Source organism: Mytilus edulis, chromosome 11 (genome assembly GCF_963676685.1).
Source record: "Mytilus edulis chromosome 11, xbMytEdul2.2, whole genome shotgun sequence".
In the NCBI taxonomy this organism is placed as follows: domain Eukaryota; kingdom Metazoa; phylum Mollusca; class Bivalvia; order Mytilida; family Mytilidae; genus Mytilus; species Mytilus edulis.
Window position 1 is genome coordinate 17,446,452 of NC_092354.1, and position 25,117 is coordinate 17,471,568.

General features: G+C 33.6%; 1 protein-coding gene and 1 pseudogene across 1 annotated transcript; both read right to left on the reverse strand.

The window, feature by feature from the left end:
• Positions 1-9,913: 9,913 nt before the first annotated feature.
• LOC139494044 (zinc finger protein 850-like) lies at positions 9,914-11,851 on the reverse strand. Its single transcript, XM_071282210.1, has one exon. It carries the CDS (start codon positions 11,849-11,851, stop codon positions 9,914-9,916), a length of 1,938 nt encoding a protein of 645 aa, XP_071138311.1.
• A 77-nt stretch (positions 11,852-11,928) lies between these two features.
• On the reverse strand, positions 11,929-23,205 carry LOC139494045 (zinc finger protein 62 homolog; annotated as a pseudogene).
• Positions 23,206-25,117: the final 1,912 nt, after the last annotated feature.

A 25,117-nucleotide genomic window follows, 5' to 3' on the forward strand; every position in this document is an offset into this window, starting at 1 on the left:
GTCAAGGTCATATAAACCAAATAAGAAATACATGTACACCTCACAATCATTCAATGACTAAATATAGTTCACCTATTGATTATAATTTCTAAGAACTAGACTTAACCTAAAAACTAAACATTGGCCAATGAACCATAAAAATGGGGTCAATGTCAGATGAACCATGTCAGGCAAACATGTACAGCTTAAATTTTTTTTCTCCATACAACAAGTATATATTTGACCGGCTATTGCTTATAGTTTACGAAAAAACAGACCAAAAACATAAAACTTAGCACTGTCCAATGAACCGTGAAAATGAGGTCAAGGACAAATAAAACCTGCGAGACTTGCGTATATCATAACAAAATATTTGTATGCACCAAATATAGCTGACCTATTGCATATAGTACTAGAAAAAAAACCCCAAAAACTAACAGAATTAGTTTGACCGCTGATCCATGAAAATGTGGTCAAGGTCAGATGACACCTGTCAGCCAGACATGCACACCTTACAGTCCTTCCATATTATTAGTTACATGGTGTGTTAGTGACTTTATACGATATATATATATGGGGTCCGTAAATTCCAAATGGGGTAATAGCGAAGCTTATAGTTCCTGGAGTACCAACTGCAATTAACTACTAGCTTTATACATGTTAGGAACATGCTTAAAATTCGTATATATTAAAAGCTAGGCCAGAGAAAACTCCAACGAAAAAATCCACGGAATCGATTGATAAGTACCAAAACTTTTGAAATTGTTAAAAAAAATCACCCAAAAACGTTTTTTTTTCTTCAAATTTGTCATTTGATTTTAAGGCAAAGAACTATCTATCAATAATATATTATAAGGTACTCCTTCTTCGGAGGAAGATTTGTTATACATTTACAGTATGATGATTCCTACCTGCGTATATTATCTCTGTATGTCTGTATCTATCTCTTCTAATTGGGTCTATGATCCTCCTTAATTGGAGGAAGATTCGTTTACAGTTACAATAATTTGACTCCTACCTACTTAGTATCTGTATCTGCTCGTGTCTCCATATTTTATATTCCATAGTTATACCCTTTATTGAAAAAACAAAACAATACGCAATAATATATGAAATTTGTATTAATACTCATTAATACTCTCAATAAAATAAAATTAATTGTATAACCTAGAGCCATAACGGCTTTCACTTTCATTCATATAAAAATAATTACCGAGTTTGATTAAGTTCAATATGTAACAATTCAATACTCATTTCTAGCAATACTCACATTATGACATTTCATAACCTGTAGCCATGGCAACTTGCACATTACTTATTATAAAATTAAGTAATTACATTTCTTATTTTGCTTAAGCCTCAGTCACACTGTCACGTTTCATTCCGTTTTAAAATTCTACATTTCAACTACGTTTTGAGTAAAAATGTCCCTTTATTTTGAAAGGTAGGTTTTACAATCATGAATACTAGGATTGTGCTACGTTCATATCACGTTTTGCTACGTATTAGTACGTTTCCACCACGCATTGATACGTTTTGATACGTAGTAAGCACGTCTTGTTACGTTCCGCTAGGCTTTGATACGTATGTACTAGGTTTCTACTTATAACGAAAAAAAACCCAGAAAGTATTGTTTTGCAAAATTTACTTCTAGATACTAGCTTTTGATTGTAAACTAGCTGTTGTCTACTTTTTGGTACAAATCCAGGATAGTTTAAGAAAGTAAAACTAAATATGCGGATAAACAGTTTTTTAATTGCATCTGGATACTAGCTTATGATCATAAACAAGATTATGTCACGGTCAAGTGTGGTGGAAATTTCGGATAGTTTGAGAAAGACTTAGTTATTAAAATGTAAAAAAAAACTTTTAATCACTGAATGAATATTTTGGGACGACGACATCTTCAAAGACTTGATAAAAAGGGGGGCGGGTTGGGGTGGCTATTATAAAAAGTCAACTTAAATTACAATATAAAACATTTTTACACTAAATAATAAGTTGACATCCTTTGAGACATGCCACCTTAAGGTACCAGTCTTGTATTACAACTCCAGTTTCCGGTGCAAAACATGGAGGGAAACAAAATAGTGCATTTTTTTTCTGAACTCATTTTTTTTCTGTTTGATTATAGGTTTATGCTGAATTGAAACATATATATAGACTTAAAAAAATATTGCATCTTTTGGGGGATATTAATCCAGGAAAGTGGAAGGATATCATTTTACTGGAAGTGGTGCGGCCTATTAAAAACAGCAAACAGAAAGTAGAAAAAAATGTTTTGACTTCAGGGTTACGTAACTTTTTATTCTTCGTGGCAAGACTCACTGTTTTTCGTAACTATATCCCTTCTTAATAAGTCTATTCAAAGGTTTTGTTAGTTTCTAAGGTGAATACTGACATTTTTGTGCTATATAAAGCATATTTCTATAAAAGAATTGGATGTGAAATACCTGAACGTATAAGAAGTCTGCATGTTGGGCTATATTTACGAATGATGTTCTTATACCGATGATAAAATTCAGTAAATGTTTTGACTAGTTTGTAATATCGAAAACCCTGGTGTAATAATTTTTCAGTAATACATAAACTTCTCTCGTTAAAATCTAAAACATTGTTACATACACGAGCGAATCGTACAAGTTGAGATATATAAACACCGTAAGATGGTGACAAGGGAACGTCACCATCTAAAAATGGATATATAATTAACGAAAGGAAATGAAAAATCATTTCTTTTATCATACATTTTAGTATTAAGCTTTCCGTTAGTGATATAGATATCAAGATCGAGGAAAGGGCAGTGGTCATTGTTAGTATTAGCTTTATTTAAAGTAAGTTCAACAGGATAAATGTCTTTAGTATACATACTGAAATCGTCATTATTGAGAGCAAAATTTATCATCCAAATATCTAAAAGTATTATTAAATTTGTTTATCAGATGTTGTTTCGATGGGTCTTTGTTGATTTTTGTCATAAATTGTAACTCATAGCAATACAAAAACAGGTCCGCAATAAGTGGTCCACAGTTAGTCCCCATTGGAATTCCGATAACCTGACGATATACGGAATCTCCAAAGCGAACAAAAATGTTATCTAGTAAAAATTCAAGGGCATATATAGTATCAAATCATGTCCAATTGACATAACTTTTTTGTTTATTGCAACTAAAAATGACCTAACAGAGTTTGAACATATATATTCACATTCTGACTTTTTAAATGCCCATTTAATTAGGTGTGTGATTTTTTTCTTTATGAGAATGTGAGGCAATGTGGTATACAGGGTAGAAAAATCAAAACTTTGAACAGATTCAAAATCACCAATTTAAGCATGCAATGGAGTACTTCGAATTCCAACGAGTTCTTGACACTCCAAAAGTAATTAATTCCACTATTTTCGAAGGCCTTATTTGAACAATTTATTATCAGGTTTTTGATTGTATCAAGTGTACTGGTAAGAAGAATAGACGATGTAGTAGACTAGTGGAACAATGGCTTGAAGACGAAATCAAATTATATTTGTTGGGTGTTTTGTGTAGTTTCGGAAGCCAATACATAGTTGTATCTTTATTTGCCATATAAGTAACATTATACTTGTGACATAATCAAAAGTAACAACAACAATAAAATAAGTGAGTTGAACAGATGTCAACATTTAAAAAAAAAAAAACATTTATTTTCATTATAAATTTTATTTATTACCTTTATTAGTTGTTACTTTATCATATGGTACAAAAATCATTCAAAAAATTCAATTCGTGTTGTCCACAGATGACTGTTAAAATGTGTATATCATGGAGAAAGCTCCAAATTATCTCCCTTTGGTGCAAAAATGCCATTTTGGGGGCATTAAAATTGAAATATCTTTTTTTAACTCAACGATGACCTATATTTTTTATTATAATTTTCAAATAAGCTGTACTTAAACTAAACTTTTGTAAAATGTGAGCGATTTCTGTAATTAAGTTCTTTTTCTATTTCGATATAACCTCTATTTTTTCTATTAGTTCAACAGAAAAAAGTGCCTCTACGAAAATGTATGTTTCTTTCGAAGCCAGGTAGTGAGCGTTAATCAACGCTGACCCCATGTTTTTATTTTGTTTTCTTATTGAGTAAAAGATAACCTTTTTATAGAAAAATATAACAAAATCCTATAATACAAAAAAAATTGATTTAGACCGATATGCGCGAGCCCCCTTAAAGTCATAACACATACCCTAATAATGAGTAAGGCCAAATTTGGTCTATGAATAGCATAGCCTTTGTCTTATTAGGATTAAAATTAATAAGCCAAATTGAATCTTTAAGATCATACTGAAATTTGTTCTTAATCCCTACTTGAGACATCCTCTATAGTGTAAGGGCAGATCAATCTAATTGAAATATAAGGGGCCTAATGTGGAGACCGGGGGATTCTCATCACGATTCACGAGTTGATTTGTTTGTCAATCACGATTCACAGAAAATAAATTTCCATCATCACGGATCACGAAAATAAAAAACCAAAACAAATCTGTAGAAAAACGGATCACGATAGCGAAAATGCGCCTATCAGGAAGAACGAAAATAACCCATCAGGCCCCTCTAGTATAACGAAATCAGAGATTAATATCTTAATAAGATTACAATCTATGTGTGTATTTCAATAGGTTCTTTAATAAAACTAAGTTCCCCGCTGGCAGCAATCTGTGACTTGCTAAAAAGCAGTTTTTAAATTAAATTTGACAGCTTCAAGTTTTGTATTGATTTATGCAACTATTTATTAATATTTATTATCTAGACTTCAGTCACTGACACATATAATATAAGATCTTTAATAAAAGCTTTGCTTAATTAATTTCTCCATTCCAATTGTTTAAAAAGGTAGATTTTTCATTCTTGTCTTCGTAAAAAGTGATAAAAGAAAGAACTACAAGGCTCAAATGTTTTAATCCAACTCTTTAAATTTATTTAGATAAAAAAAATTTGTTCTCCCAAAATCAAGTGTACGCCCGTGTGTACGCCCGGGCGTTTTGACGTAAACGTAGCTACGTGCATGGGCTACATAGTACATGTAGTAATAATACGTTGTCAGTACCTCGATCATTATGAACATTCATTCCATGTTCAAACTTGGTTTAACTCTAAAGGAAAACATTTGATTTGATCTCCCATAGAGTCTATCGTTAAACAATAACTCCATTAAGGAGTCGTAGAACGATTTCCTCTATGATATTGCCCTAAAAATACAAAAGCGCGCCATTTTTCAGTAGACGTCGGCCGACGCAAAATAGTCCAATTTTCGGCGTAGAACTACTGAGCGCCGCCGAATCACATTTTGGCAAAAAAGGCACATCCGGTTGTCCTACTGTAATTGACCGTTTCAGAATCTAAAGAATCATGAACCAAAAAATAAAAACTACGTCACGTCATTGGTTGAATTTTCATTGTTTATGACCTTATAATTCTTATATGATTTGCATATTAGGGAATACGTTGACATGATTGGTCGAGAGAACTTCCAGTAGTTGATCTTGACGTTGGTTATTTTTCGATAGACGTCGTTGACCGAACTTCTTTTCGTAACCAATGTAAACAAAATGACGTTACAAATTTTATTTTCTCTGCACGTTAATCTTTAAATAAGATAAAACACAAAAACATTCGTTTGAATGATAATAAAAGTTTTTGCAGTTTACTTTTTATCAGATGAGTCATTTTTTTTGCGTTAACCAACAAATTTATTCATGCGCCAGGCCTATTCAATGTCATAAATATACAATTTACGTGTGATAGAGGTAACGATTGTGGGAAAATATATTTCTTATCTCAATTTTTAAAGTATTATAAGGATTAAACGCCTATTTAAAGGAATTTATTAGTGTATAAACCGGACTTGTTTTGTTTGTGAGTGACTTGGTCGAATTTATACACCAATAAATTCCTTACAAAGGCGTTTAATCCTATATTAAACCAATCAGGACGTTTTGGTGTACACTTTTGAAAATATTTCCCAGTATGCAACGGCGAATTGTAGATCCTGTCTTGCTGATAATTTTTGCTTATTTGAGTTTTATTTACATTGTAAATAAATATCTATTACGATTTTAAGATATAAAGCAAAAACACAAAAACAATGTTATAAATCATCATCAAAGCCGGGCAACAACTCTTCTAAGGAGTTGACTGACAATTTAGATCATTGCTTGTAAAACTGCAATTTCAAGTTTCTCTGTTGTTTTTTTTTTTTTTTTTATAGTTTTCAAGAAAAAAAATATAAAAGAGTACGATTTTTCGTTCAAGAGCAATTACTCGTCTTCTGACAGTTTGACGTGTTCGGTCAATTGGTAGAGCTCAACATTCTGTCAGATTTTATCTTTTTATATCTGTTTTCAAAAAAATAGACACACCTCGAATTTTCCCCTATGTTCTTTTTTTAGCCATGTCGGCCATCTTAGCTGGTAGATGGAATCATCGGACACACTTTTAAACAAGCTTCATCAATGATAATAGTGGTCAAGTTTATACTTATTTATTCTTTTATTTCAATGATCTTTTGTTATTCACAATCATGAATGTTATGATATCATATGGAACGCCATAGCTGTCTTATGTGTCTTTTTTATTATAATAAGGTGGGTTTGTATTATACGAAGGTGCTTTTCTATTATACGAAGGTGCTTTTCTATTATACGAAGGTGATTTTTTATTATACGAAGGTGCTTTTCTATTATACGAAGGAGGTTTTCTATTATACGAAGGTGGTTTTCTATTATACGATGGTGGTTTTCTATTATACGAAGGTGGTTTTCTATTATACGAAGGGGGTTTTCTATTATACGATGGTGGTTGTCTATTATACGATGGTGGTTTTCTATTATACGAAGGTGGTTTTCTATTATACGAAGGAGGTTTTCTATTATACGAAGGTGGTTTTCAATTATACGAAGGTGGTTTTCTATTATACGAAGGGGGTTTTCTATTATACGATGGTGGTTGTCTATTATACGATGGTGGTTTTCTATTATACGAAGGTGGTTTTCTATTATATGAAGGTGCTTTTCTATCATGTGGATGAGCTTTTCTATTATGTGGATGTGGTTCACGTGATTAACCAGAAGTGTGGCGTGTCACATGATTTGAAAACAGGGACGGGTCAATTGCTAATAAGATATGGAAAAATCTTAAATCAAGAAAATCAATTAAGTCTTTAAAAGTTTTTATAATAGAATAGAGGGACACATTTAAATGTTTTAAATCAAATCCAATCAAATCAAAATCAAATAATTTTATTGCCATATAAATCAAAAACATGATCAGTGACAAACATAACACAATGACATCATTTTTTCAAATATTCCTTCATCGAAATTTGCATGCGTTTTTTTTTTATAATGACCCATATGAGAACACACATACAGCATGCTCAGGTGATACACCTTACCTACTGACTGTAATGTATGAGGTAAAAGGTTCATTCGGCAATCCTCGGTATAATCCGCTACTCTCCGGAATCGGCCGAGTTTTGACGAATGGTAAAATGTTTAGTCAGCATGGTATTTTAAAGAGTCATACGAGAACACCTACAGGTGATTTTATGGACATAGCTGTCTTATGTGTCTTTTTATTATAATAAGGTGGGTTTTTATTATACGAAGGTGCTTTTCTATTATACGAAGGTGGGTTTTTATTGTCCCTCTATTCTATTATACATGAAGTATGGAAGCAACTATATTCAGAAATATGCAATGGGAAAAATTAAGAGTTCCTTCAATTTTAAGAATTTTAGGTCATCCTTAATTGATAGAATTGTGTCAATGGTGTTACCAATTTAAAACATACTTTAGGTACTAAATATTATTGTTAAATATCAAACAACTGTTCCAATTTGTTGTTAAGGTTAACATTACTACTTATTGACATTATTCATTCTGTTTAAAAATTAAATTTCAAATAAATTGTAATTTGTTGTATGATTAACCGTCTAATTATTGCCGTTTTTTATATTGAAAAATACCCTTAAACAGAATAAATGATGTAAAATGTTGAAGACTGAATGGTTAGACCTTAAAACACCTTCATTTATTATAAAAAATAAAAATTATTGCATTTTTTTTTATAGTAACACCATTGACCCTTTAGTAACTTCAATGACACAAAAGTATGATCACCATTTACAACAAATTTCAAATTTTACTTTTATTAAGTACTAAACTCAACACAAAGAACACTGAGCAAAAGAAAAGGAAGTAAACATAATTCGTAGGCTAAACAATCTTAAATTATGTATGTACTAAGGTGAGGTTTTGGAATTTGTGTCAAATGTTCGGACTCCTTGGTGTTTTTCCATATAATACAATGTAAAATATTTTGCCCCATAACACCCATTTATTTTTTCATATAAGACTTAGTAGCTCATTAAAGGTCATTTACCAAAATTTTAGAAGATTCTTATTTTTCTTTCTCTTGTTTTGAGACCTAATAATACCAATGCAAATATAAGGTAAAAGTAAGAGTCAGCCTTTTCCCGCCATTTTTTAAATCTCAAATATCTCGAAAAGGAGGTCCATGACCTATCAATATTTTTAGCTTATTTTTATCCTTAATTGATGCTCTATCAACTTCTAGTATCAATTTTAACTTCTTAATTTATTAATTTTTACCTAACCTCACCTAAGTACATCCTTATATAACATAACATCAATAACTAAAAATCTTAATGGTGTTACTAAATAGTCAAATGATAGTGTCATTGGTGTTACCAGCATACATCAGTATTTGAAAAAATTGTACATGTAACACATGATACAGTTGGAACATTGTTAAATAAGTATAATATTATTCTCCCAAGTTCATTTTAGAAGGTAAAATTCCTCTATACAAATAGCAAAATCTTCCATAAAATATCCAGTAAGTTGGATTAAACGTTTACCTAATCATCCCAATACAGTTTGATTTATATATTCACTTTGCTATTTCGTTCTTGCACAGTGATATAGTTCATTTTGCGTCATCCCATATTCTAGCAAAGGGAGATTATCTCAGCATCACCGTTACATTTATTAATTTAGTAATAGAGATATGAAAGACATTGTAATCTTTGTAATGCTAATGAACTTGGTGATGAGTTTCATTACTTATTCAAATGTACCTTTTTCAACAATGTAAGATCATGTAAGAGCTAAATTTTTACCTTTAAATATTATGTAAAAACCCAAATGTTTTAAAATTTAAAGAATTGATGAATACATCAGATTTATTTACACTTACTGGAATAGCAAAATTTTGCAAAAGTGTTATTAAAACCTTTTAATACATGTGCTTAATCATGTTACTATATGTTGTACTTCCTGTCAAATATTTGTATTAATTATATATATACTATTATTGCACCTTTGTTAACCATGTTGTTCTAATGTAAATATGTTCACACTTTTATTGTTTGTTAAAAAATGTTGTACTGACATACCCCATGTGGGGGCTTTAGTGAAATAAAATGTCTTATGTCTTATGTCTTATGTCGTACATAAAATAGTTAGCTCGAACTGTATGATCCTGTATGAATCTGATCTTTATATTAAAAGTGCATAAATGGTTCACATATAGATCTTATCTAAACATTAAACAGTATCAAAACAATAAGTGCATTATAGTATATAACAAAATATGCGTGCAAACAGAATCAATAGGCAACATATGCTTGTCTACCGTCTAATTCTAATTGCTAATATTTACTGATTTTACTGTATTGTAAATTCCATTCAATTCAATTTTATTTATTTTTTAATATTCAGCAGAAAACAGTACTTCTAACAATTAAATTGAACTAATTTGATCTGACGTTGACACACGGTAATCACTCTCATGTTTTTATTTACATCGATGTCAATCATCCGGTAAAGATGAATATTCATTACTACCCTCGGTGGTTAACGTCCCTCGATGGTTAACTTTAATGCCGACCCTTTAAATTACCTTGCTCACTAAACGCTTTACCACATACATCACCGTCATAAGGTTTATCACCTGTATGTATTATCATGTGTCTTTGTAAATGATAATGACTACTCAATCCTTTACCACATATATCACAATAATGAAGTGAAGCACCTGTATGGGTTCTGGCGTGTCTCAGAAAAGTATAATGATGACCAAACCCTTTACCACATACATCACAATAATGAAGTGAAGCACCTGTATGGGTTCTGGCGTGTCTCAGTAAAGTATAATGATGACCAAACCCTTTACCACATACATCACAATAATGAAGTGAAGCACCTGAATGAGTTCTGGCGTGTCTCAGTAAAGTATAATGATGACCAAACCCTTTACCACATACATCACATTGATGAAGTGAAGCACCTGTATGGGTTCTGGCGTGTCTCAGTAAAGTATAATGATGACCAAACCCTTTACCACATACATCACAATAATGAAGTGAAGCACCTGAATGAGTTCTGGCGTGTCTCAGTAAAGTATAATGATGACCAAACCCTTTACCACATACATCACAATAATGAAGTGAAGCACCTGTATGGGTTCTGGCGTGTCTCAGTAAAGTATAATGATGACCAAACCCTTTACCACATACATCACAATAATGAAGTGAAGCACCTGAATGAGTTCTGGCGTGTCTCAGTAAAGTATAATGATGACCAAACCCTTTACCACATACATCACAATAATGAAGTGAAGCACCTGAATGAGTTCTGGCGTGTCTCAGTAAAGTATAATGATTACCAAACCCTTTACCACATACATCACAATAATGAAGTGAAGCACCTGTATGGGTTCTGGCGTGTCTCAGTAAAGTATAATGATGACCAAACCCTTTACCACATACATCACAATAATGAAGTGGGGCACCTGAATGGGTTCTGGCGTGTCTCAGTAAAGTATAATGATGACCAAACCCTTTACCACATACATCACAATAATGAAGTGAAGCACCTGAATGAGTTCTGGCGTGTCTCAGTAAAGTATAATGATGACCAAACCCTTTACCACATACATCACATTGATGAAGTGAAGCACCTGAATGAGTTCTGGCGTGTCTCAGTAAAGTATAATGATGACCAAACCCTTTACCACATACATCACAATAATGAAGTGAAGCACCTGAATGAGTTCTGGCGTGTCTCAGTAAAGTATAATGATTACCAAACCCTTTACCACATACATCACAATAATGAAGTGAAGCACCTGTATGGGTTCTGGCGTGTCTCAGTAAAGTATAATGATGACCAAACCCTTTACCACATACATCACAATAATGAAGTGAAGCACCTGAATGGGTTCTGGCGTGTCTCAGTAAAGTATAATGATGACCAAACCCTTTACCACATACATCACAATAATGAAGTGAAGCACCTGAATGAGTTCTGGCGTGTCTCAGTAAAGTATAATGATGACCAAACCCTTTACCACATACATCACAATAATGAAGTGAAGCACCTGTATGGGTTCTGGCGTGTCTCAGTAAAGTATAATGATGACCAAACCCTTTACCACATACATCACAATAATGAAGTGAAGCACCTGTATGGGTTCTAGCGTGTCTCAGTAAAGTATAATGATGACCAAACCCTTTACCACATACATCACAATAATGAAGTGAAGCACCTGAATGGGTTTTTGCGTGTCTCAGTAAAGTATAATGATGACCAAACCCTTTACCACATACATCACAATAATGAAGTGAAGCACCTGAATGAGTTCTGGCGTGTCTCAGTAAAGTATAATGATGACCAAACCCTTTACCACATATATCACAATAATGAAGTGAAGCACCTGAATGGGTTCTGGCGTGTCTCAGTAAAGTATAATGATGACCAAACCCTTTACCACATACATCACATTGATGAAGTTTTTCGCCAGTGTGTGTGTACATCACCACCCGCACTAAACCTTTTATCACATACATCAGTCATAAGGTTTATCACCTTTATGTATTCTTGTGTGAGTCTTTTAATTACCTTGCGCACTAAATCCATTACCACATACATCACATCCATAAGGTTAGTCACCTGTATGTATTCTCATGTGTCGCTGTAAATTGGAAGACGTATTAAACCCTTTCTCACATACATCACATTTATGACGTTTTTCGCCAGTGTGTGTTGCCATGTGTATCTTCACGTTACTTCCATGTTTAAACCTTTTAACACATACATCACAGTCATAGAGTTTATCACCCTTATGTATTCTCATGTGAATCTTTAAATTACCATGCTCACTAAATCCTTTACCACACACATCACAGTCATAAGGTTTGTCGCCTGTATGTGTTCTCATGTGTCTTCGTAAATGACTGAGCCGGCTAAACCCTTTACCACATACATCACAATCATGAGGTTTTTCTTTAGTATGTGTTCTCTCGTGTATATCACCCTTATGTATTCTCATGTGTTTCTTAAAATGACCTTGATCACTAAATCCTTTACCACATACATCACATACACGAGGTTTGTCGCCTGCATGTGTTCTCATGTGTCTCTTTAAACTACCAAGCTGACTAAACCCTTTACCACATACATCACAGTCATGAGGTTTGTCCCCTGTATGTATTCTGTATGTCTACGTAAATGACTAAGCCGACTAAAACCTCTACCACACACATCACAATCATGAGGTTTATATCTAGTATGTGTTCTCTCGTGTATTTTTAGTTGATTACCTCCAGAAAATTCTCTAAGACAAAAATCACATTTGTGACGTTTTCCAACAGTATGTGTTCTCATGTGTCTCTTTAAGTAACTACTGTGACTAAATTCTCTCGCAGACACATGACATTTATGCAGTTTATTACCGTCCTGTGTTCTTATTTGTCCCTGTTGAGTACCATTAATTGTGACTAAATCCTGTGTTCTTATTTGTCCCTGTTGAGTACCATTAATTGTGACTAAATCCTGTGTTCTTATTTGTCCCTGTTGAGTACCATTAATTGTGACTAAATCCTCTACCTCGTACATACCATCCTGTGTTCTTATTTGTCCCTGTTGAGTACCATTAATTGTGACTAAATCCTCTACCTCGTACATACCGTCCTGTGTTCTTATTTGTCCCTGTTGAGTACCATTAATTGTGACTAAATCCTTTACCTCGTACATACCATCCTGTGTTCTTATTTGTCCCTGTTGAGTACCATTAATTGTGACTAAATCCTCTACCTCGTACATACCATCCTCTGTTCCTATTTGTCCCTGTTGAGTACCATTAATTGTGACTAAATCCTCTACCTCGTACATACCATTCTCTGTTCCTATTTGTCCCTGTTGAGTACCATTAATTGTGACTAAATCCTTTACCTCGTACATACCATCCTGTGTTCTTATTTGTCCCTGTTGAGTACCATTAATTGTGACTAAATCCTCTACCTCGTACATACCATCCTGTGTTCTTATTTGTCCCTGTTGAGTACCATTAATTGTGACTAAATCCTCTACCTCGTACATACCATCCTGTGTTCTTATTTGTCCCTGTTGAGTACCATTAATTGTGACTAAATCCTCTACCTCGTACATACCATCCTGTGTTCCTATTTGTCCCTGTTGAGTACCATTAATTGTGACTAAATCCTCGACCTCGTACATACCATCCTCTGTTCCTATTTATCCCTGTTGAGTACCATTAATTGTGACTAAATCCTTTACCTCGTACATACCATCCTGTGTTCTTATTTGTCCCTGTTGAGTACCATTAATTGTGACTAAATCCTCTACCTCGTACATACCATCCTGTGTTCTTATTTGTCCCTGTTGAGTACCATTAATTGTGACTAAATCCTCTACCTCGTACATACCATCCTGTGTTCCTATTTGTCCCTGTTGAGTACCATTAATTGTGACTAAATCCTCGACCTCGTACATACCATCCTCTGTTCCTATTTGTCCCTGTTGAGTACCATTAATTGTGACTAAATCCTTTACCTCGTACATACCATCCTGTGTTCTTATTTGTCCCTGTTGAGTACCATTAATTGTGACTAAATCCTCTACCTCGTACATACCGTCCTCTGTTCCTATTTGTCCCTGTTGAGTACCATTAGTTGTGACTTAATCCTCTTCCTCGTACATACCATCCTGTGTTCTTATTTGTCCCTGTTGAGTACCATTAGTTGTGACTTAATCCTCTACCTCGTACATACCATTCTGTGTTCCTATTTGTCCCTGTTGGGTACCATTAATTGTGACTAAATCCTGTGTTCTTATTAGTCCCTGTTGAGTACCATTAATTGTGACTAAATCCTTTGTTCTTATTTGTCCCTGTTGAGTACCATTAATTATGACTAAATCCTCTACCTCGTACATACCATCCTGTGTTCTTATTTGTCCCTGTTGAGTACCATTAATTGTGACTAAATCCTTTGTTCTTATTTGTCCCTGTTGAGTACCATTAATTATGACTAAATCCTCTACCTCGTACATACCATTCTGTGTTCTTATTTGTCCCTGTTGAGTACCATTAATTGTGACTAAATCCTGTGTTCTTATTTGTCCCTGTTGAGTACCATTAATTGTGACTAAATTCTGTGTTCTTATTTGTCTCTGTTGAGTACCATTAATTGTGACTTAATCCTCTACCTCGTACATACCGTCCTCTGTTCCTATTTGTCCCTGTTGAGTACCATTAATTGTGACTAAATCCTGTGTTCTTATTTGTCCCTGTTGAGTACCATTAATTGTGACTAAATCCTCTACCTCGTACATACCGTCCTCTGTTCCTATTTGTCCCTGTTGAGTACCATTAATTGTGACTAAATCCTCTACCTCGTACATACCATCCTGTGTTCTTATTGTCCCTGTTGAGTACCATTAGTTGTGACTTAATCCTCTGTTCCTATTTGTCCCTGTTGAGTACCATTAGTTGTGACTTAATCCTCTACCTCGTACATACTATCAATATGGTTTACCTCTAGTAAATATGTTTGTTCCTGTATGTCTCTGTAAGGAAAAAAAAAGAAGACTTAAATATATATTTTGTAGATATTGTTTAGGTGCAAACAAAATCAAAGATGTGGAACATATTCTATCATAATCATATGGCAATTAATGCAATTAGTGACTCTTCCATGTCGGTTTTGAACATAAAACTAAATATTTAATAAACAACTCCTAATGCTCAGGTTGGTTGTCATATTGTGCAACACAGTTGATAATATTGGGAAAACATAGAACTTCTTTTGTCATACAAAACACTGTCGAACATCCAAACATACTATCCACACTGATATGTGTCCACACTTGTTAAGTGCAAAAAAAAAAGATCTTTAGGTTCTAGACGCTGTATGAATGTGTACAAATTAAACTATAATGCCGCTGAATTGCTATATAATGTTTCGTAGCATTTTATTCCTGTAAGACCCAAACATGCAGTTAATTAAAAAAGAATCTAGACTTTATGTTCTTTTCGTGTATCTAACTTTTGTTTTGGTAAATAATAAATTACTTATTGAAATATCAGGTAACAAACCCGCATTAATTGCTTGGACAAATGAAATATCAACTTGGACAAAATGGCTACCGCTTGAAAAATGACTGTGTAGCGATGGTTTTATAGAATCTACAATTTTTGAACTCACGAACAATGAGGCAAATTTTTGTTCTTTCGGTAGATGTTATTATCTCACATTTTTTAGACATTTTTAGCTATTTTTATACAACTACCTTTTAGCCGTTAATTCAACGAAAAACGTCATTAGACATTTTTCATATTCCAGCTTAATATGCAGCCACTGGGTCAAACGAAATTCGACGAAAGAACGGCTTTAATTTAACCAAGAACTGACACACTTTGTTGCTTCTGCCAAGTTTCGGGAAGATCAGAGAATAAGAAATAGGATCACTATATAGATAAGAGTTACCACAGTTGTTCAAAAATGTAACGTTGGACATCCGGTTTTTTTTTTATATAGCTTTGTTGTTTTTATCCATAAATATACTAGATATTACTAAGCATATGACCAAGAGCTATAAGAACAAAAAGGAAAACATATACTAAATTAGTTTTATAGTGGTTAGTGTTTGATAACATTTTATTTTGTTTTGTGGAGGAAATTTCGAAGATTCTGTTTTAAATCATAGGGGTTGTGTCAACGTATATTTGTTCCACCTAACAGAAGTTCCAGTGGAAACTTTATTATAAACAATGTCATAATACCTGTACCTGATGGAACAAATATTCCATACTATTTATTCAGTTAGGAAGATCTACAGTAACTGTAACATTTATTCCTGTGGAAGTAATATTCCAGAATATTCTTTCCATTTGGAACTTACATTATGAAGGAACTTCTATTCCGTGACAGTTGTAGGAACAGCGTGGGTGACGTTAGAGCAAGAATGTATTCTCCTTTAGATAATTACTAGAACACACCCGCGAAATCGCGGGCATATACAGCATGTAAACTGTTGTACTAGGATGATTTTTTGTAAAAGATATTATGTCTGGGGAATTTCATATAAGGTATCAAAGGCCCTCTCCCTTTTTTACAAAGTCCGTTATGTGCTTCCTTTCTGTTAAATTCAATTATTTTTCGTGTTTCTTGCCTTATACAACAATTAGTCTTCCCTTTGCTACAATTTTTTTTTGGTAAAAGTTAAATTAAATAAAAAATTTGCATCGCTTCAAATATGAAATAAATGAAACTGCTTATAGACCATTATTATTCTAATTGCTTCTAGGACAATCCATCAGTGCTTTTCCTTTTGAGAGCCCTATTAACATGCCAATGGTAGGATTTGAATCTCGCATAAATGACTAAGGCTCATTTGAGGGGTGGTCTTAGAGGCCTTGATCCCGAAAACCCGTGCTTAAAAACATGAAATCCCGAGGTGCGTATTTTAACGAAATTCATATCCCGACATTTCGAAATTAAAAAAAAATATTCCCACATCCCGTAAAGATTAATCTCGAAATCCCGAGCTTAAAAACACCCGATCCCGAAGTCCCGAAAAAGGTCCTGCCTCCCTCTAGTCTCTACCCTACTTTCATTTTTGCCAAATCACTACTTTCACTTTCATTTTCATTTTCTACTATTTCGTATTTCGTATAACAATTATGGTTCTTGCGATCTAATTTAAAACACCATGATATGGAGAACGCTCTGATTAGCTTATTTATTTTTCGATTTTTGTTATCTATCATACGATTGGTTGTTTTAAACCTGAAGTCTTATCTATGACTAAAAGTCAGTCTGATGACGGAATCAATATCCAGACTCCTTTTGGTGTCAGACCACCAATTACTCCCTCCAATTTAGAACGTATTAAAAGTAGCCCTACTCTGACACACAATAGTGCTTTTGATGTCCTTGTTTATTTAAACTAACCAATAAATTTGCAGAAATGAAACTTTTGGTGAAAGAGAAATAAATCTAGATCATTTTGAGCCAAAATTTACTTGTCTATGAGTTTGCATTAAAAATTGAGGATTAATGCGCTCCATAGTATACTAATTTTAGATTTCCAGAAAACCAGGTTTTTGTTTTGGAGTACCTCTGTTTGATGGTCAGTTATTTTGTTAGAAGGCTTTAAAGGTATGGTGGAAATTGGCATGTAGAAAGCTGATACATGTACAATTAAGGATATACCTGGTTTCTATGAAGTTAAACTTAAGGTAAAACATTTAGAAAGCTGTGAAAATTGCAAAATTTGGTTGAACAGATAGGGATTTTTAATTGGTGGACTGACACCTTTATTGACGTTTTTCTCCAAAAATAACTCAATCTGAATAATCATAAGAATGGATGAAAAATGCGACTATACATGTTACCTATAGAATATAGAGACATGGTGATTAATCAATCGTGGAAGGAAGAGAAGAGACACACAAAATGAGGTCTTCTCGTTTAATAGTATAGATACTCAATTTTGTAAATAAACTCCTAGATAAATAAGAGTCCACCTGGAAAATCAAAATAAGTGTTGTAGATACGGACTTAGAATGAAGAATTGAATTGTAATTTTGTCGTAAAAAATGTTATAACAATGAACTTGCACAAAGATATGAAAAAGTACATGACAACAAAATATCATTTAATCATCAAAACAGAAAAGTCCTAAAATAAAACCAAAAGAACTGAATATAAAGAATGATATTTGTCATGTGCAACAAAGAAGGATGTTGGTGCTTGATTGGGTCCTCAAAGTTTTATCTTTAAAATCATAAGAAAAACATTTAAGTCTTAAAGACAACAATCACAGGAACTGGTTGTTGCTTAAAACGAAGATTCGATACACTTACGTTTTATCATTTAATTCCAAGCAGGCAACAGTTGAAGGACGCCTCCGGGTGCGGGAATTTCTCGCTACATTGAAGACCTGTTGGTGACCATCTGCTGTTGTTTTTTTCTATGGTCGGGTTGTTGTCTCTTTGGCACATTCCCCATTTCCATTCTCAATTTTAAAGAATAATACATTATGAGGTACTCCTTCGTTGGAGGAATATTCGTGTTAAATTTACAATTATGACACCCACCTGCCAACTGTATCTATGTGTTTGTTGTATGCGTTTTTTTATTAACAGCCATAGCATTATTTATACTGTATGTTTTAAACTAACAAAACTCAATAACATGACACATTTTTAGCAATACTCTAACTAAAACACATGTCATAACCCGTAGTCATAATTGAAAGTCACATCATCAATCAATATGAAATTGTATTACTCATATTGTTTCATTCTTGCTTTCCCTTTAACTTATTTTTCACACCTTGTATTAAAAATTGGATATCGTGTTTTTATTCCAGATAAATAGATCACATCTTTGGTTATTATTATAATTATAGTCTGAATTATAACCCGTAAGCATTATATCTGTAGGTATAGGAATATTTAAAAACAAATATAGACAATAGACAATATTTATTAGTACAAACACATTTACAATAAATGGTTATGGCATACATGCATACGCCATTGAGATAATAAACTGACAATTATTAAATTTACTGTAATTAAATGAGAGTGACATATGCATGCAGTGGTAGTCACACGAAAAAAAATAGACTATAAAAACGTGTGTGTAACTAGACGGTTAACTCACTATCAATGTTCATGAACAAAATAATAAACAGAAAAAAATAGTATACATATTAAAAAAATATAAATTATACAGATTTTCTTAATAAAAAACTGCTATTCAAAAGTGTGGTTATATGCCTCTGTGTTATATATATCTGAATGCAATTTAATAGAATTGAAATTAAGATAAGTATTAATATTTTGTAAATAGGTATCCCTCAATGTTAAATAGCATGGACAGACTGGGAAGAAATGGTATTCATCCTCAATTTCTTGTCTGTTACAGGATAAGCAAATGCGTTGATTTCTTTCAATGTTGGTACATAGCGCCGCCTTTCTGAATTAATATTTTGTAAATAGGTATCCCTCAATGTTAAATAGCATGGACAGACTGGGAAGAAATGGTATTCATCCTCAATTTCTTGTCTGTTACAGGATAAGCAAATGCGTTGATTTCTTTTAAATTTACTGAGAACTGATCTGTCAGTTTTATTTTTACATATGTCACAAGTGTGGACACAGATGAGTGTGGATAGTATGTTTGGATGTTTGACAGTGTCTTATGACACAAAAGGAGTTCTGTGTTTTTCCTATATGGTGTTATTAACTGTGTTGCACGGTGACAACCAATCTGAGCATTAGAAGTGATATTTTTTTTTTTTATGTTCAAGACAGGCATGGAGGAGACAGTAATTACATTAGTTACCATATGAATATGATAGAATGTGTTCTACGTCCGAAAGTTTGATTTTGGATACATTTTGTAGCTAGGAGAGCAACACATAATAGGTTCATTTTTTTCACGTGTTTTTTTTCTAAATGGGAGATGATATCTAGATTTTGAGAACATGATATAAGGAGCCTGTAACTCAGTGATTGCCGTTTATTTATGTGTTACATATTATTTATTTTTTAGTTATTTTTTAACATAAATAAGGCCATTAGTTTTCTCGTTTGAATTGTTTTATATTGTCATTTCGGTGCCTTTTATAGCTGATTATACGGTATTGGCTTTGGTCGTTGTTTATGGCCGTACAGTGTCGTGAGTGACCTGTAGTTGTTAATTTCTGTGTCGATTTGGTCTCTTGTGGAGAATGGTTTCATTGGCAATCATACCACATCTTTTTTATATGTATTTGCTTACTACTGGTATGGTTCTATTTATATTACTTTGTGGTGGATCGTCAGTATCATTAGTAATTTTTTTTGTTAAAATGTCGAATTGTTCCTCAGATTAGAATACATTTATTGGTTTTTAGTAATGGCAATGCCTGACATGATGCTTGGGGCTAAATGAGCTAGGGTGTAAACCTCTATGCCGATTTATATAAATTCTTTGATTATTTCTCCTCCAAAGCTGGTCGAGGCAAAGAAAAATTTTGACCAATATGAAAATGATTTCACCAAAAGAACCTTTGTGAGCATGCTTCAAAGACTCATAACTGCTCCAAAAGTAATCTGATAGAATTTCAAGCATGTCTAGCAGATATTATCAACATCTACTTAATTAGTTATAGTATTCAAAAGGTATTGCAAAATTATTCCTTTTCATTTTTTGTTTTGTTATATGGATACAAATATAAGTGAAACATGTACCAATACAATATTTGTTGTGGTATGGAAGTGTAGTAATTAACATTTACTGTACATGTAGCAATGTTAATTCACACAAATTAAGAAATAAACAAATGAATGGAACAGATGCTCCACAGGGCGCAGCTTTATAAGACCGCAGAGGTTGAACCCTGAACGGTTGGGGTTAGTATAGACACAACATTCAAGCTGGATACAGCTCTGAATTTGGATTGTGATTAAATAGTTGACACAGCTTAGGTTTCTGACACAGAATGAATGTGGTCTAATGAACTGAAAATATTTTTTTTTCTTTTGAGCAATTCACCAAGCTGTTGAATATTAATCCTTTAAAAAAAATATACTTGAGGTAATTTTCTTTTTAATTTCTGAAATCTGAAATTAGAAAAATTTACCCCCCCCCCATTTATGAGGTTTATCACCTGTGTGTGTTCTCATATGTATCTGTAAAGAATAAAGGCGACTAAACCCTTTACCACATACATGTACATCACAGTCATGAGGTTTTTCACCTGTATGTGTTCTCGTGTGTCTCTGCAAATTACATAACTGACTAAACCGTTTACCACATACATCACAGTCATGAGGTTTATCACCTGTATGTGTTCTCGTGTGTCTCTGCAAATTACATAACTGACTAAACCGTTTACCACATACATCACAAACATGAGGTTTATCACCTGTATGTGTTCTCGTGTGTCTCTGCAAATTACATAACTGACTAAACCGTTTACCACATACATCACAAACATGAGGTTTATCCCCTGTATGTGTTCTCGTGTGTCTCTGCAAATTACATAACTGACTAAACCGTTTACCACATACATCACAAACATGAGGTTTATCATCTGAGTCTGTTCTCATATGTATTTGTAAGCTACTACGCTGACTAAATCCTTTACCACATACATTACAGTCATGAGGTTTTTCACCTGTATGAGTTAGAACGTGTCTCTTTAAACGGCTAGGCTTAAAAAAATATTTTAGCACATACAGTAAAACCTGACTAAACCGAACCCTTTCGGGACTTGAGATTTCGTTCGGTTTTGGCAGGTATTCGGTTTCATCAGGTTCACAATGCATAAAATGTGATATGATTGGTCTTCAGAACAAGTTTAGATTAGACAGGTTTCCGGTTTATTCAGGGTTCGGTTTAATCAGGTTTCACTGTATATCACATTTATAAGACTTATCTCCAGAATGTGGTTTTATGTGTCTTTTAAGATTACTTTCTCGAAAATAATCTTTAATTCAAACGTCACATTCATGAGGTGCATCCCTATCCTGTGTTTCATTTTGAATTTGTACTGTACTATTACTCGCTAGATCATCTACCTCATTACTCACTAGATCCTCTACCTGATTACTCACTAGATCATCCACCCCATTACTCACTAGATCCTCTACCTGATTACTCACTAGATCCTCCATAAGACTAAACCCTTCACAATATACATCACATTTATGAGGTTTATCACCTGTATGCGTTCTCATGTGATTTTGTAAATCACGACGCTGAATAAATCCTTTACCACACACATCACAGTCATTAGGTTTATCCCCTGTATGTATTCTCATGTGTCTCTGTAAGCTATTACGATGACTAAACGCTTTACCACATACATCACAGTTATGAGGTTTATCACCTGTATGTGTTCTCATGTGAATCTGTAAGTCACCACGCTGCCTAAACCCTTTACCACATACATCACACTCATGAGGTTTATCACCTGTATGTGTTCTCATGTGAATCTGTAAGACTCCACGCTGCCTAAACCCTTTACCACATACATCACATACATGAGGTTTATCACCTGTATGTATGCTTGTGTGATTCTGTAAATCACGACGCCTAATAAAGCCTTTACCACATACATCGCATTCATGAGGTTTATCACCTGTATGTATGCTTGTGTGATTCTGTAATTCACGACGCCTAATAAAGCCTTTACCACATACATCACATTTATGAGGTTTATCACCGATATGCGTTCTCATATGACTCTGTAAATGACCTAACTGACTAAACCGTTTATCACATACATCACACTCATGAGGTTTTTCACCTGTATGTGTTCTCATGTGTCTCTGTAAATGACATAACCGACTAAACCCTTTACCACATACATCACACTCATGAGGTTTTTCACCTGTATGTGTTCTCATGTGTCTCTGTAAATGACATAACCGACTAAACCCTTTACCGCATACATTACAATCATGGAGTTTTTCACCTGTATGTATTTTCATGTGAATCTGTAAACGGCTAGGCTTAAAAAATATTTTAGCACATATATCACATTTATAAGACTTATCTCCATAATGTGTTTTTATGTGTCTTTTTAGATTACTTTCTCGAAAAAATTCTTTACCATAAATGTCACATTCATGAAGTGTATCCCTATCCTGAGTTTCATTTTGTATGTGTACGGTACTATTACTCGTAATATCCTCCACATCATTACTCGCTAGATCCACCATCTCATTACTCGCTAGATCCACCACCTCATTACTCGCTAGATCTACCATCTCATTACTCTCTAGATCTTCCACATCATAACTCGCTAGATCCACCATCTCATTACTCGCTAGATCATCCCCCTTATTACTCTGTTGATCATCCATCTAATTACTCATTGGATCCTCCACTTTATCCATGCTAATGATTAGGCTCCTGTATGTCCTGTATGACTGTAAGAAACAAAAAAAATCGAATGTTAAGTCTTAAAAGACTGACCCTCCCTTCAAATGACAGTTGTGTTATAATGATTATAAGAAAGCATAAGATCAGTAGAACAGGGTAGCGCGCTAGGGTTTTGGTATTTGGTCAACGTAGAGCCGTAGAGCGGGATATATCACGCAGGGTAGAGCACTAGGTCTTTGGTATTTAATCAAGGTAGAGTCGTACCATTACAGTACTAAAGTTGGCAGATGTAAATACATGTAATATAAGAATGGAATACATAGTGCTCTGGGGCTCTGTCTCAACCAAATACCAAAGACCTAGTGCTCTAGCCTGCTCTACCGGGCTCTACTATTTTCTTATCATCATTGTTACACTACTAGCTAAATATAAGATCTCTGTTTTTCATACAGTGATTTTGGTGTAACGTACTGGACATTTATTAGTCTGTATGTTTGAGTAGAATTCTGCTTCAATAATATTTTTGACATGTATAAGTAATAGATATTTCTTACTGGTGCATATCTAATTAATTTTCTTATTCATTTTTTGCATATATATGATCAAAACCAATCAGTCAAATGTCAATATTGCAGTATAATGATGTACTCCTTCATTGAAAGAAGATTCATTTTACCGTTAAAATAATGACTCCTTCTTGCATATTATATCTACATGTATCTCTGTGTGTCTGTAGTGTGTGTTCTCCTTCATAGGAGGAAGATGCGTTTTACAGTCACAATTATGATTCCTACCTGCCGTCTGTGTATATATCTCTTTGTATTTAACAGTCACAATTATGATTCGTTTCTGCCGTCCATGTACTAGTATCTATCTTTTTTTTGTCTTGAAGTTTCACATTCACTATCAATGTTTATATTAAAAATTGCAAAAACACAGTTCTAATAATACTCAACTTACATGACATATTTGTAGCAATGCTCTAATTAAAATGTCATCCTATGACCTGTAGCCATACATGATGTTCTCAGGTAAAAGGCCTATTCGAAGTTTCTATCAGAAGTGCTGTATTTTATGTTATTTTATTCCTTAGAGAAATTGAATCAAATTAACCGTAAAAAATAGGGGGTCACGTACCATTTAAGCTCAAAATTTATTTTTAAACATGACTTGTATGTGAAAGGGACAATTTTCCAATGAAATGATAGGGAAAATAGAGGTGTTGACATAATTTTATCGGAATATCTAAAAAAACGTCCTATGACACTTGGTCAAAAACTGTGATGTAAAAAGCTGAAATGAAGCTTTAAAGAATGAGCAAATAAAAAACATAGATCACCGATAAGAAAAACAATTATTTTGCATTAAAACCCAAATTTTTGGCCGGAAAATGGTAAAAATGGGTGAAATGTCATTTTGAGCCTTTTAGAAATACACATAATAACAAAAATATTCTTTATGTGACATAATTACAATGATCTAACATTTCTAATCAATCAAAATATTTAATAAAATAATATCGAATTTATAAAAAACTCACACGACAAGTACTGTTTGAGTGCAATGTAATTCATGCGTGACATTATGCGCAGTCGAATAGTCCCGATCTACCTTAAGCGTGACGCGGGATTACCATTTTTTTGTAAGCGTGACGCGGGATTACCAATTTTTTTGTAAGCGTGACACGTGAAAGTCAAATTATTGTGCAGTGAAAACGGGAAATGAGATAAAGCGGGTCACAGAAAATTACAAATACAATTTAAATTGCTTACGTACAAAGCGAAAGCGGGATACGGGAATCTGACAACACAGTAAGCGGGATTCGGGATCAGACCCCCAAAACAAGACCCGTACAGAAAAGATAATAACGGAATAAAAGAGTGTAGAAAAAAT